Genomic DNA, 15,253 nt, shown 5'->3' with positions numbered 1-15,253 from the left:
AAAAGAGGAATCCAAGAGAGTAGATTTCAAGTGGTGGAATTCTAGTTTTCAAAGCAGTCCCTGGTGGGGAGGGGGTGGGTGCAAAGGCCCATCCTGTAGTTCTGAATAATGGCACCTCAGAGGTGTCACACCCTCTGCCAGAGGGGCCCTAGCAACTGGTAGAATGTGGGTTATTATGAGGACAGGGGATTGTGATGGTGGCTGGGCTGTGGAATCTGATGAGGCCAAATGTTACTGCCTCAGAAGATGTCCTTTGGCCCCAACTGGCAGCACTGTGGTTTTTTGGATGGCGTCAGAGGACAGGGAGATGATGGAAGGTCGGGGGGCAGGAGAAAGCTGCCCAAACTTCCCCAAGATGGTGCCTGATGACCCCATGTCGGAAGGGAAGGCAAGGGTCTCTTTGGTAAGGAGGATGCCTCATCTCACTGCCCCAGCCTGTCCCAGCAGGGGGAGGAAGAGGACTCTGGGGACACAGGATAGGAGCTGAGTGCTCTGAGATTCCAGAGAGCTGCTAAGAAGAGCAAGTGACATGCACCCCATCCCCACTGGCACCCAGCTATAACCAGTGACCAGGTAGCCCTCTGTAAGATTGTAAAGGCACTTAAAGGTGGCTTTGGTCTCGCCCATCTACCTCTCCATGTGGGGCCCTTTCCTCCTCCTGCAGATGGGCCTGGGCCCCCCCCCCCATGGCCCTAATGTTGGTCCCCAGGTATTTAAGCCTCTCAGTGCAGACCCTGGGTTTCACCCTCCCTCTGTATGCCCCAGAGAACTGGGTGTCTCTGGTCTCAAAGTAGAATGAGGGGTAGGAAGTTACCTCCAGTGATGATTTGAAAATCACCAGGAAGACGACTTCTACTCAACTCCCCAACACCTCCCCCTGCATCTTTAGGGCACCATTCCTCTGTGTCCTTTGCCCTCTCCTTCTTAATTCTCAGGTCCTGATCACTCCACATAAGTGCATTTCTAACAAGAACTCAAGTCCTGATGCTCACAATTCACAACACTCTTTCAAGTACCCCAATGTGTGGTGTCTGGAGCCACCACAGTGCGGTGCGGTGGGGTACCGGCAGCCCCTGGCTGACTTCCCCCATCCTCCCACCCCTTTCCCTCAGGAGGCAGAGTCCCCGAAGCCCGACTCCTCCTACGACTACCTGGAGGAGCTAGAAACTTGTGAGGACGGAGGCTGCCCAGGGCCGCCTAAGTCACTGTCCTCCAAGACTGGCCCCGCCACCACCAAGGGACAGGCGGGCGATGGACCTGAACTCGCGGAGCTGCTCCCTGCCCAAGGCTCGGCGGCGGCTCCAGGGACCCCAGGGCCCGAGAGCAACGCTGAAATGGAGCTGGAGAAGATGCGCATGGAGTTCGAGCTCACGCGGCTCAAGTACGTGCACGAGGAGAACGAGCGCCAGCGGCAGCACGAGGAGGTGATGGAGCAGCTGCAGCAGCAGGGGGCACCCCGCCTGGTAGGTGGCAGGTCCCGCCCTGGAGGTGAAGGGGCCCACCCCTGACCTGCACAGGGAGCCGACCTTACCTGCTTCGCGGCTGCATCCCACCCTACGTCCAGAGACTCGGTGGGAGGGTCTGCTCACTGCTTTAGAGCTTCCATGTGAAGCTGAGATCTAACTCTTTAAGGAGAGTTGACGCCAGGAGGGGTCCCAGACTACTTTGTCCACTCACCTGCCCATGACTTTCCTCCTCAGGGAGAACTCTTTTAACGTTTCCTCTTTAACTCAATTTCCACCACTCTCCATCTGCATCTCTTAAACTGGGACACTGAGGGCTAGCCCCAGAAGCCCCATGGCAGTCTGGTTGGGGATTTTGATAGACCCATCACCTCCTCCCCTCATCAGAGCTGCATTTGCTCTGTTGGCTCGCACTGCCTTGCTGTCAACTAAAACTTAGACCTCTTTTGGCAAGAAATGGACCACTCTCCCCTGATCTAAATGGGCATAAGAAAGCCTGCTTGTGATTAAATGGGATGTGAAGTGCTTAGCACTGTGGCTGGGCCATCAGAAGTACTAAATAATGAAAGATGTTATTGTTTAAAGCAGCACTGTCCGGGCTTTAAAATCAGACAGTCCTAGGTTGAAATCCTGCCTCTACCATGTATATACTGTGTGACGCTGGGCAAATTACTGATCCTCTGAGCCTTGGTTTGCTCATCTAGAAGGCTGTACCTACCTCATAGGGTTGTTGTGAGGATTAAATGAAAGAATGCACGTAAGGCACTTTGCAGTGAGCCTGGCACATTAGGTAAGCACTCAGTAAATATTCCCATTTTTATGTACTCATGCAATTCACTTCTTGACCCAAATGCAACAACTTACGTTCATCACTTTTCAGTTTTATCAGGATGTAATGTATTAGCTATGCTTCCCAGCTCTGAGTCATCCTCAGTTCTGAGAAACTTGCCTTCTGTCTTTATCCAAGTCATTGCTATAATTGTTGAGGAGGATATGACCTAAAGTAAATACCACTAAAAGATCTCCCCACAGGTCAGCAATGTTCCATTAATCAGCACCCTTGAGTTACATTTTCTCCAGCTCACATTTCTCTACCTTGTCCAGAAAAATGTCCTGAGACACACTGTCAGATGGTTTCCCAGAATTAAGATATTACACTATAGCATTTCCCCAACTGACTGGGCCATTTTTCTTTTCCTAAAGAAAATCAGGTTAGTTTTGCATGGTATGTTCTCAATGAACACAAGCTGGCTTCTCAACGATTTTTTTTTCTTGCTCACAAAATACCTGCTTTTTAGTTTGAAAATCCTTCTCCTTGCTGGAGGAGATGAAAATCCTTGGTATTTAGTCCTATCTGCTCTCCGTCTTCTGCTTAAGTTAAAAAATAGACCATCGAAAGTGTTTTGAAAAGTCTAAAAGTTTTCACAAATGCACATTTTGTTATCAAAACCATAAATATCCATTAGCACGCAGACCGCAAATGGTGGCAGGAAGTCCGGGGATCTAGAGCCAGAGCGGGTGTGCAGAGAAACACAAGATCTGTCCAGCCCTCCTCTCGGACCAGAACACTGGGTTTCTTCCCTCTGGTCTTCAACATTCCTTGCTCTTCATTTCAGAGGTGGCATCACTGGAGTCATTTTCTGCCCCACTCAGCTTTATTTAGTTGTCCTCACATTTTATATATTTGGTTCAACAACAGTGTTTCCCAATTCCAGCCTTTAAAAATAGTTTACAGAAGTGTTTTACTTCCTGTGTGTTTACTGAAAAGTGGAGAGTTGACTTGAATTTTAAGCTCCCCGCCACCCTCTGTTTTCTGGGCGGGTGGGAAGAGAGCTGGCATTGTACTGAAAAACACCACTGTGAGTTTCTAGGCAGGTTAGGGCATCGCAGTCCCTGCCATCTGCCTGCTTGCAAAAATGTGACATGAGTTTTAAAGATATTTTAAAAAATGAACCGTGGGTAATGCCTTCTTAACTACAGGTTAGAATAGTGCTATCAGCTCTTCCCTGGCTTAGGGACGATGCTTTCTACAGTTAAAATGGAGGTCTGTTCGACCTGATTTATAGAGATTCTGGAAAAAAGCCACACACAGACAGAATTGGCCAGACAGTTCAAACTGCCTTCCCCCAAGCCCAAGACCCTGAGGGTTTAGGGAGGCCCCATCACCCATCTCTGACTACTTGCCCTCAGGAGACACCAAATCCTGGGCTGAAAGACCACAGCCCGACCCTGTTTGACGTGTGCCAGGAAGGACACAGAGAGACAGGCACAGTCATTTATGCCCAAGGAATCGCCCTCACTCATTGAGCCACCATCCAGAAAACAAGATCGAGTGTCAGGGGAGACTGTCCAGAGAACACTCCTAAGACCCAGCACCCAGATCTGGGGATCTCAGAGTCGGAGGGAGGCTGCCCCCATGCAGGACTCAGAGGCTGCATGGAGTGTACAGAGAAGACGCTGCCAGCCTGACTCAGGAGGGACGGGACCTGGCTCAAGAAGTGAAACTCATGAGTTCCCTCTATGTGCTAGTGACCCTGCTTGGGAATTTTTCCTTTCCTGTCTGGCACTTCCTCCTGGTCATCTTGTGAGGGGGCATGATTACCCTCTCCTTAGGTGGGGAAGACAGCCTGTCCAAGGTCACATTCAGGAAGGGACAGGAGTAGGATGGAAGCCCAGGCCAGCCTAGCACCCAAGCCCCGGTTTCGCCACTTGCACTCTTTTCTCTCTCCCGCAGTTCTCGGGAGGCTTCCAGGACCTCCTGCTCCCCAAGAACCAGTTCGCAATGTTCCTGTACTGCTTCATCTTCATACACATCATCTACGTCACCAAGGAGATGGTCTTCTTCCTCTTCTCCAAGCACTACCTGTTCTGCATCGCGGCCATTTTGCTCTGTTTGATTAAAACTTTATGGTCATACTTCCAAGTGCCTCTGCTCTCTCTGTCACTGGGACCCTCCTCCCCCTACATGTGCCTCCTTCCCATCAGGGCTTGCTGTTAGGAAAGTTTTGATGTCAACCACTTACACCTTAGTGTGAAGAAACATGTTCAAGCCTTGAACTGAGCCTGAGTTCTTTCTATGGATCAAGATGCTTTACTCCCCGAGAGGAGGGCTTTAGATGGTAGCAAGTTAGGGAGGTATCTGTGGGGAGAAGGGGTTTAGAAAGCGCTTCCAGAATCATGGAAGTCACACCATGACTGGGCTGGCTTGGGATCCACCACATCTACTCACTTGCATAGATCTTTCTGAGATGTAGGGAGCTGTGGCAGGCTTGGGGGAAGGCCCCCCACAGATGTCCACGTCCCAGTCCCCAGAGTCTGTAAATATGTTATCTTCCATGGTGAAACAGACTTTGAGGTGTGATTAAACTAAGGGCCTTGACATGAAGAGATAATCCTGGTTTATCCAGATGAGCATGGTGTAATCGCAAGGGTCTTCTAAGATGGAGGCAGGAGGGTGAGAGGCAGGGGAGGAGATATGCGGCCGTGGAAGCAGAGGGTGGAGGGGTCCAGGGCCATGAGCCAAGGGAGGCAGGCAGCCTGTAGAAGCTAGGAAAGCCAAGAAAGGGGGTTCTTCCCCAGAGCCACCAGGAAGAATGCAGCCCTGCCAAACCCATTTTAAACTTCTGACCTCCAGAACTGTAAAAGAATAAATTTGAGTTGCTTTAAGCCACTATGTTTGTAATAATTTATTACAGCAGCAACAGTAACAAGGAATTAATACAGGAGCCAAGACTCCTCGAGCTCTTTCCAGCTCTGCAGACATGCCAGGATGGCATCCCCAGGCCCTTGGCAGGGGCCCATTTAGCAGGGTCTGAGCAGGACTGTACACAGTCAACCATGCAGACTTGGAGCCTGCCCTCAGCAGTTCAAGGAGAGAGATGCCGAAGTTTCAAGGAGCCTGGCACAGGCCTGTCAGATAGCCTTAACACTGAGCAGTGCATGCTTGGTTGAGGCGGGGCAGGGCGAAATCTGGGCCTGCTGTTCTAATGGAAAAGTAGGAAGAGGGAAAAAAAACCCCAACAGACCACACAGCCCAACCCTCAGATCACACACACACACAGAGCAAATAAACAGTTGTCTACAGTAGAAATATACACAATCCTCCAGGTAAACAGGCAACAACCAAAAGGAACAGCCTTTGGCCACTAGAGGGCTCACAGGAGGCACAAAATGAAGCTGCCCAGTGTGTGTAACCAGGGAAAGGGGTTCAACTCCCCCAGGGCCAGCTCCCCTTGACGGTTTCTCTCACGCTGCGCCCCCACCCCCAGCAGGTGGCGGGCTGCCCTGACCCCGCCAGCCCCGCCCAGGAATGATGGCTGGCGCGGGAGACTTTAGGGATTACGCAGCAAACTGAATGAGGCTGGACACAGCTGTGCAATCAGTCAAGTCTTTATGGCCCCCTCCTCTTCCCAGACATAAGTCTCTGCTTTAAGAGGGACAAAAGAGTACGTTTCTGTCTTGTTGGGCCGGCTGAGTGATGCTAAGAGGAACACATGAAAGGACCGCCCTGGGACTCTGCGTCAGTGCATGTTACTATGCCATTTCAGTCCATGGCGGCTTCTCATTCGCCACCCAGTTCAATGCATCCATCCGCGTTTAGAGCTATGTGACGGGTATTTACTTGGAAGTAATAAAACTGTCATTTCTCATTAAACTTTCAAGGGTAGAATTTTTTTTTTTTTTTTTTTTTTTGCTATGGGTCACTTCTCACAATCATCTTACTGGATCTGGGTCTGTCTGAGGTGGGGATTGAGGCCAAAGACGGAGGCAATCAAGATATCAAAAAGATCAAGGCCCAGACATTTAATTTGTTACAGCAAGCAGAATTGTGGGTTTGTTTAAAAAAAAAAAAAAGGTACTATAAGGCCATTTACTTCATTGTCTGTTGCCAGGTACAACTGAACTTAAATACACCCATTTTCCTTACATGTCTTCAGAGAAACACCTAGTAAACTCCCTTGAGCAGTTAAGTTAGCATCTCATCTCGCCTCCTTAGCAGGGGACATGGAATCTCCCCTCTAGCCCTCCTACCTACTCTGCTGGAAGACTGAAGTCAGTAGCCTAAGATCTGCCCTTGGCAAAAATGAGAACGATTCCTGATCACTCCCCAAACTTGGTACAGGTCTCCCGCTTCAAATACTAAGCAGAAAATCAGATGGAAGGGAGAAACTAAAGTGGATAGAGATGCAAAGGATAGTGAAAAGGCACAGTCCAGTGTTACCAGGAGGGCAGCAAGGCGACATGCAAGCCCTTCTAGAGAACCTCCAGTGGGCCAGGCACTGTGCTACATGCTTTATGGAGGCCCGGGAGGTAGACATGGGCATCACTCCCATTTCACAGACAAGGATACTGAGGCTCAGAGAGGTTAAGTGACGTATTCAAGACCATGTGAGATCTCAAGCCTGACTCCAAAGCACACGATTTTTCTACACTCCCAAATTCTCTTTGCTTCCAAATCCTGCCTTGGACGTTCTCACAGGCCTGCTAGGGAGGTGAGGTTAATATGCATTACAATATAAAGAAGCCATCAGGCACACAGACCTCAGTGATGACTGAGATCAAAGAAGGAGAGGTCCTTGGAGCCCAGGATGATAGGAAGTCTTTTCCAAAGAGCAGTCCACAAGGGCAGGTGAGCCTGGGACAGGTAGAAAGGAGGAGGGAGAATGCACCTGAGTTAAGCTCAAGGTGGTAGTGTATAATCTGTATTCAGGAGAAGAAGCAGGCTCATCTGTGCTCCAGTGAATGGTAACAGGCCTGGAAAATTGATTTGGGACCAAATTTTATAGTCTTGAATGTTGGTCTGAGGAATATGAACTTCATCCCTTGGGAAATAAGGAATCCCTGAAGACTGTAGAATGAGATAGTGACCTCCCCCCAACCCCCTCCTGGGGACCATATTCTTGCCTTGGCCTCATCTTCCCATGTCCAATTCAGGAACACTCTGAGGTCCTAGTGTGAAGACTGCATTTAGCTATAAAAGAAATGTGGCCACAGTGACTTAACCAAACAGGGGTTTCTGTTTCGCATATACTGAGACGCCCCAGGTAAGGCAGTCCATGACTGGTGAAACTGCTCTAGGAAGCCATAGAGGACCCAGGCTTCTTTCTGTTCCACCATCCTTAGCATATGGCTTTTATCCTCCTCACCCCATGGCTTCTAGTTTCATAATCTCATGATGGCTGCTGCAGCTCCAGGTATCAACTCCAAGTCAGCAGAGGGGGAAAAAGGAAGGGGCCATCTTTAAAAAGCCTTCCAGAAAGACCCACTTTAAGATTTCTGCTTAAATCTCATTGGTCATGTTGCTGCTCCTAGATTCAGGACATCTGAGGTGTGGCAAGTTTTTTGCCTGGGTGAACAAAATTAAAATTCTGATAATATGGATGTGGGGAGAGGGAGTGATGGATGTTGAATAAGCAAATAACTGTGTCTATCCTACCCTGCTTTCTTAGGCCCAGCTCCCACAGCCTGCCCCAGCGCTGAGCCAGGATCATGGTCCGGCTTGAGACAACTGGGTGGAGCACAGCTGTGGCCAATCTGGGTCTGGCCCCTGGCTGTACCTCTGCCTGAAGGCCTCACTCACATACCACAGCAGGAAGGGCATGGTTTTCTCCGGACACAGGACTGAAACGGCTCTGCCTTCCTCCTCCTGGCCTCTCCCTGAGGCCCCAAGATCTTGCACAACATGGACAGCAGCCCTGTCTGGGGACTTAGAAGGGCACACCCATCTGTGCTGGGCACCCTCTGCAGAGCTGCGAGAGGAGGCAAGCCTGCCTCGAGAGTCCCTTCCCCTCCTGAGTCCCAGATCTGGCAGAATACAGCCCAGTGTCCCTGGAAGTCTCTCCTGTCAGCCCACTCACACCATGATGCTGAAGACAGAGAGGGTAACAGAGCCTCCACATTACACTCAGCTGTAGCCCAAACATGCACTAAGAGTGAAATTTCAGGCAGACTTAGGAAGAGAAAGATAGACGAACCCCTCCTGCTCCTCAAATGGAATCACATAGGTTGCAACCCTGAGCCCAGGGACATGGCTAGAGCCCCAGAGATGCTAAAATCTGCAAGAGGGACAGGGAACAATCTTGGTGCTAAATGCCACTTCCCTGCCAGGTGTTTCTAATCCCACTTTAGCAGGTGATTGCAAGCAAGTCAGTTAAGCTTTCTAAGCTTTGCTTGGGTGACCTGCAAATTATCTAAACTAACAGAGAAAAAAAAGGTGAGTGGGGAATGAGACCAAAGCCTAGGGCCTGATTTCAGAAATTTCAATTTAATTGATCTGAGATGGTGTCCAGGGAAGTTTGGGAGCCTGAAAAGTGTCCCAGTTGATTGAAATGTTCAGCTTTAATACAAAACCTAACTCCTTGTTTCTCTACATGGGATCTGAGGACCAGCAGCACCAGGCATCTTAGAAGTGCAGCATCCCAGGCCCCACCCAAGACCCACCCATCAGACGCACTTTTGACAGTAACCCCAGTGACTTGAGTGCACCTGTGAGTATGCGAAGTGCTGTTCTAGGCTTCGTGACTCCATCTCACCTACCTTCTGTGAAGACAGGGCTCTCGGCCTGGGCAGTCGTGGAGGTGGGGGAGGGTACTTGGAGGAGAGAGAAGAAGGAGAGGAGAAAGGATAACTGAGCGTGTGCCCCCTACCCGTGCTGTGGGAGCCGCCATCACAGCTGATGTGGCCGGGAGACAGCGCATCCGGCCGCCCCCCTCCCTCTGTACTCTTCAGTAGTCCTTGCTCTGGGCTTCTGAGCTACCAAATGATTTCTCCCAGCGCTCTGTGACTCACCAGAAACTTCCGGAATCCCCGCAGGCCAGGCTCTGCCTCTGTCCCTTTTATAATCTGGCTCCAATGTGTGTAGCTTGGGGCAAAAATCTTGCTAATATACATTCATTCATTATTCAAAGGTTGCCACTGTTCTTTCAGGAAGGTTAAGCATGATTAAAAGATAGGATTTTTTTTCCACAGGGCACAGCAGAAAAGCTAGGGATCCCGCATTTTTAAGCCGTTTTGGCCAAGCCTTGTTGCATAATTTAAAGTCTGTAAATTATTTAGATTTAATTAGCCAAAGGAGCAGCAGCTGCAGGTTCATTACTCAGTATTTATTAAGCGCCCTCAGAGGGCTTGGCCGGCTCTTAAGAGCAAAATAGAGGATCCGCTTTGGACTTGCAAATTGCCTACACTTAAGAAGGAGAGGATCCCAGGTGGTGTCAGGAGGTGGGCATTTTTGTTCCTAAGAACAAAGGGTGGCATATGTCTGTATATGTATAACTGAATTGCTTTGCTGCACACCTGAAACTAACATTGTAAATCAACTACACTTCAATAAAAAATAAACAAAAAATTTTCTTAAAAAGAACAAAGGGGTGGCATCAAAGGACCTGGGGTCATGAGACAAATCCTACAAATCCCCCACAAGTCAATGAGTTGGGGGCCCGTGAAGACAGGCGAGTGTGATACGCAGGCCCACGGGAAACACAGGGCCCTACAAATGAGAGGTGTTAGTTAAGAGAGGAGCAAAGAATGTGTAGGGATTGCAGGCCTGACCTGAAGAACCCGGGGGGAGGGGAGAGGGTCCGCTGGAGAACATGGGGCTTAGTGCAAAAGGACAATGCAAGGGTCCCTTGCCCAAGTATTATTGAGAATTTTAAGGTGGTGATAGCAGAGCCTGAAACGAAGTGTGGGGTCCCTCTGAGTGCAGGGTCCCCGGAGCGTGGGGCCCAGTGCCAGTCCCGCAGCAGTACACCCATGAAGCCAGCCCTAGAGGTGGATTCAGCAGACCCTCTGGGGTGAGGGGCTTTTGTGGGTCCTCTCAAATCTCTCCCTGGAGGTCCTTGGCACCCCATCAGTGGGAGAAGGGGAGCAGGTGCTGTGCATGTTGAAAGGTCCCCACCCCGGACCATGGAAGCAGGCCCACCATGTGTCTGGCAGTCTGGCAGGAAGGAAGGCCCCCTCCGCGGCAGGACAGGGCCCCTCGCACACCCACCTGCTCTGGGAGCAGAGTCGGGCTGGGTGGGAAGCACCTCTTAGTGTGCGGGTCACACCCCGGCCTTGGAGCCGCTCATCCCAGAGCTAACAGAAGTCTCAAGTTCCCCAACTCTTGGTCTTTCCCCACCCTCCTGGCTTCCGCCCCAGCCCCATTCAGCTGATCATTTTCCTTTGTGCCAGAAAATCCCCAAATAGGAGAATAAAGCTACACTTTTTACCCCCATGAGCCTCATTTGTATCAAATGACACAGTCACTTTGCCTCAAACTTTTCATCAAAGGAGTCTTTGTAGGGTCCTGGGGCAGAAAGTGGGCCTTGGAAGACAGCCATGGGGGCGGAAGTGCTGAGCAAGGCAACCCTTGGTTAGGGGCCGGCGTAGTGGGGGAGCTTCTCTCCACCCCAGGCAGGGCTGGTGCCAGCCATTCTCTACCAATGAGCCGCTCTCCTCCCAGTACCCAGCTCTGGCTTTAGCCCTGAGATGTCGGAGCAGCTATTGGGCAGCTGCAGGGACCACCTACCAATGGCGTTTAATCAGTACTTGAGGAACAAATGAATGAACAAGCCAATGAACAAAAGAACGCAGCAGACAGACTGGAGAAAGGTCCCTGCTCTCAAGCCTTCTTGGCTTCCTGGCGAGGGGAGAAGATGGTGCACACTGACCCAGTAGCTGCGGTACTTTCTGCCCCCGTCCAACACACTGCACGTCATCCCCTCGTCCCAGGGCCACCGGGGGACTGCTCTAACCACCCTCACTTTGCAGATGAGAAAAAAGAGACTCAGGTTCAGGAGCTGTCTGAGCTTACTCATCTAGAAGGTGGCTGAGACCAGCTGTAGCATGGAGCTGAAAGTAGATTTAAGGAAAGCAAAGAAATATACGTCTCGTTTATTTGGATTTGTGAATGAAGATTCAGAGCTGCTCTGATAAATGTGAAGAAAAGTGTTACTCTATTTCAAATAGTACTGTGTGGCCCGCTGTGTCTGCAGGTGTACACCTAGGGGTAGCAGGTTCAAAGGGGCTCGATTTAAAAACCTACCTTTATATTCCACACGTTCTCTCATTTCCTCCCACCAAAGGCTGTGGACAGAAATGTCTCTGAGGTGGACAAGGATGTAAGTCCTCACTCACTGGCCCAGACAATCCACACATCGGCCATTTTCTTGGCAAGCGGGAGATCCATACTCAAAGCCCTGGAGAGCTTCCTCTGGACCATACCCAGCATCTTCTACAGGGTCCATCAAGTCATGTGAATGGGTCTGCAACTTGCCTGGAGTTGCGGTGGGGAGTCTTCCCTCTTGAATCAGCCATGCTTGGCTTTCGCCCTGAAGAAAAGGATACCATGGCAAGTCTATGAAAGAAGAGGGAGGTGGTGGGACCCAGGGAGAAATCTTACAGTTCACTCTCACTGACTTTCACTTCTGGACAATTTCTGTATCCTCACATACACAAAGCCCCCCTGGTATCCAAGCTGGAATGGGATCCTAGAAAACAATGGGCTTTGAGTGGAAGGCTCTGGAAGCACAGAGAAGTGTAGAGAACCTACGTGCTCGCAGATGTCAGGTTAACTGTGGTGGAACTCCAGATGGCTTCCCTAAGCAAACCACACACTACTGGACCATCCTGAGTCTCGGAACAGATCAGCTAGGGTGGGAGTCGAAAACTGGGATGCTGGGAGGACCCAGGTGGGGCAGGTAAAAGAGAAGAGCTGGCTAGGGGTAGTGTGAATGAAAAATGTTGCCTGCTGTATCAGTAAACAAAGGATGTTGCAGCCATCAAACCGCTATAACCCCCACCCCAACGACGAGCCCTGAGGGAACTCGGGATGAAGACAAAAGCTGCTGCTGCCAGGCCCTCAGCCGCTGCAGCCACCACCAACAGTGCACCTGGAGGGGACTCAGGATGGGACAGAACAGAATATCGGCCCTAGATAGCTAGGTGCACATCAAAGGAATGATTTCAATGAGCCCAGACTCTTGCATCTTCCGATACTTAGAAAAGCACTAAATTCCTTCACTTGCGATACCTGGTTTACTTTAATTAACAGCAATCTTTGGATGTTTCGACTACCTAGTTTTTCTTACAAAATTTCCTATATATCTTGGCTCCTCCCTTACCTCTTTGGAGCAGTCTCTTAGAGGTATCTGAGAGGGCTTGTCTCCTGGGTTTGAAGTCCTGAGAAAAATCCACCCAATAAAACATAATTCTCAACTTTTAGGTTGTGCATTTTTCTTCAGTCAACCGTAGCTAACAGGAAAGGAAGAGCCAGTGTGAAAGAGGCAGCCCCCACTCCCTCCCTCCCTCCCATTTTCACCATGTGAGGCCCCATGTCTAGCTGTTCAAGGGCAGCCAGGAGTCCAGTCTTTTTATGTGATACCTGCTGATCTGTGGCTGTTGGTTACAGTTAGGTCTGTGGACCTAACAAAAGTCTGTGGACCCACTAGCTCACAATCTTTGAACTTGAGATGTGATTTTCCCTTATGATTAAGTCTCCGTTTCACTCAGCGACATGCTGGGGGATATCTTTAAACAGAAAACACTGCTAGTTACAAAAATAGAAGGTGATTCACTCTAGCACCACATTTAAGCACAGAAGCAGCAGCAAAGGATGCTTCTTCCCTTCACAAATTGCCTCACCTTGAGGTGATTCAAGACACAGATCTTTTAGTGTATTTCAAGTCATGTTAGAGTGGTAAAAATCTAATTTCCATACAACTTCTTGAAGGAAGATGGGAATTTGGCTTGAGCTTGATTAGGACTAAAGAAGGGATGAGGTCGGGGACTAGAAGTAGGGGAAGTGAGGCAAGACAATGTGTTGAGGGTGGGGTTAAAGCTGGGTGCCCCCACTGAGTGATGAGGAGAGAGGCTGGCAATAGCTCTGTAAAGTTGGTCAGATAGAGTGATGGGGCCTAGGGACCAGAGCCAACTAGAGAGGGGGAGAGGATGAGGAAGCATCATCAGTTGCCATGGTGACAAAGGAATAAGCAAAGGGGGAGAAAGAGTGAGGGGGGATCTCGGAGAAGAGCTGTGTTGTGCTGCTGCCTACAACCAGCTCTCTCCTCTCCACCCAGGCACTTTGTCTATGACTCCTTGGGCCCTCTGACATCTGCCCTCCTGTCCCCACTCATCCCTAGTGTGGATAAAGTACTATGAAATTACACCAAGGATCTATACATGGGTGGTCTGGATGGGCACCTGCTTACTGTGCATCTGGTTCTCCAAAAGGCCTCCTGAATTCAAAAAATATTTTCTTCACTGTCCTGCTATAAAGCCTATACTACTACTATTAGGGCAAAATTTCTTGGACTAAGGATTTGTTCATGTTCAGTTATAAACCCTCCCTAGAAACAGTAATATCTTGGATATGAACTTCTAGAATCTCATAAGAAATTAATTGATCACATGTAGCAGGGATCTACGCTTCAGGAATGTCCACTACTAGGATTCAGGCATATCTGAATGTGTAGGGCAGACCCCAGACAGGCCACTTCATAGGATGGTTCCAGGGACACCTGCTTTGTGTGTCCAGCATTCGTTTCCCCTTGGTTTTCTTTGGGGGAAGTCCCTCTTCATCAATTTTTGTCCAGGTGGTTCAAGAGGGCTGACTTCCAATCAAGGGTGGGCCCAAGACCCAGACCTAGCCAATCAGAGCATTCCATCTCCTGGCCAAAGTGATTGGTTCTTGTGTGGACCCATGACCCAAGCCTGACCAGTGTGTCTCAGACCTAGGACTTCTGCTGGAACTCCTGGGAAAGATGAACTCTCTTTCTACTGGGTACTAAGCAGACAGAATAAGGTCCAGAGCTGCTGGTTGCCATCTTTTTTCACTAGGGGAAGGCCAACCTGAGAATAAAGTTGATATGGAGAAAAGCAGAACCAAGAAAAGATGAGAAGAGACAAATAGGGAAGGAGAGGGAGGGAGGAGAAGGCGAGAGAGAGTCCTTGTTGGTGTGATTGGAGCCTCTGGATCCACCTGAAATAAGAGACATCCCTAAGCTTTTTAGCTGCTATTAACCTTGATTTAAATTGGGTTCCTGTCACTTGGAACCAAGAGTTTTGAATCATGCAAGGGCTTTCTCATTTGGCTAAGGAGAAGAGGACTGTATGAATTGGAACGTGGACTCAACAACAGCTAATGGAGGAGATTTGGCATCTGTTCCCAGCCTGTCCTGTGGAGAAGCCATGGGGGTAAACCTAGACAAGGGAGGTTGGAGACATAAGGACGAATGGCGCTATTAGGGGCACCCATGTGGAAAGGGAGCCATTTCTCCACTTTCTGAGGGAAAACAGCTCTGCTCTGGTATCATGAGGGGTTGCGATACTGATGTCAGTGCCAAGGGAAATGGTGGTGGGGCTGCGCTGAGAGGGGATGCCCAGTGGGAAGCCTGGTCTGTGCACCACCAACATACAGAGCATTGGACCCACAAGAGGCTCCATGAAAAGACCAGGAAAGGTCTGGAAGCAACCCAAGTGTCCCACTGGTGGGTGGATGACTACCACACAGGATAGCCATACAATGGAATATTATTTGGCAATAAAAAGAAATGAAGTACTCATACATGCTACCACGTGGATGAACCTCGAACACCTGCTCAGTGAAAGAAGCCAATCACAAAGGATAACATCTTTTATAATTCCATTTGTATGAACTGCCCAGAATATGCAAATCTATAAAGACAAAAAGTAGGTAAGTGGTTGCTTAGGGCTGGAGGAACAAAAGGATTGGGGGTGACACCTAAGGGTGTAGTTTTCTTTCGGGTGATGAAATGTTCTAAAATTAACTGTGGTGATGGTTGCACTACCTGAAA

General features: G+C 49.6%; 1 protein-coding gene across 1 annotated transcript; it reads left to right on the top strand.

The window, feature by feature from the left end:
* The first annotated feature begins 226 nt into the window (after positions 1–226).
* TMEM247 (transmembrane protein 247) lies at positions 227–5,776 on the top strand. Its single transcript, XM_031672601.2, has 4 exons — positions 227–403; positions 1,113–1,463; positions 4,198–4,386; positions 5,735–5,776. The coding sequence occupies exons 1-4, from the start codon at positions 287–289 to the stop codon at positions 5,774–5,776; spliced, it is 699 nt and encodes a 232-aa protein (XP_031528461.2). The 5' UTR covers positions 227–286.
* The last annotated feature ends 9,477 nt before the right edge of the window (positions 5,777–15,253 follow it).

Source organism: Vicugna pacos, chromosome 15 (assembly GCF_048564905.1).
Source record: "Vicugna pacos chromosome 15, VicPac4, whole genome shotgun sequence".
Lineage (NCBI taxonomy): Eukaryota > Metazoa > Chordata > Mammalia > Artiodactyla > Camelidae > Vicugna > Vicugna pacos.
The sequence above is the reverse complement of the archived record's forward strand: the minus strand, read 5'-3'. Positions and strand labels throughout refer to the sequence as shown.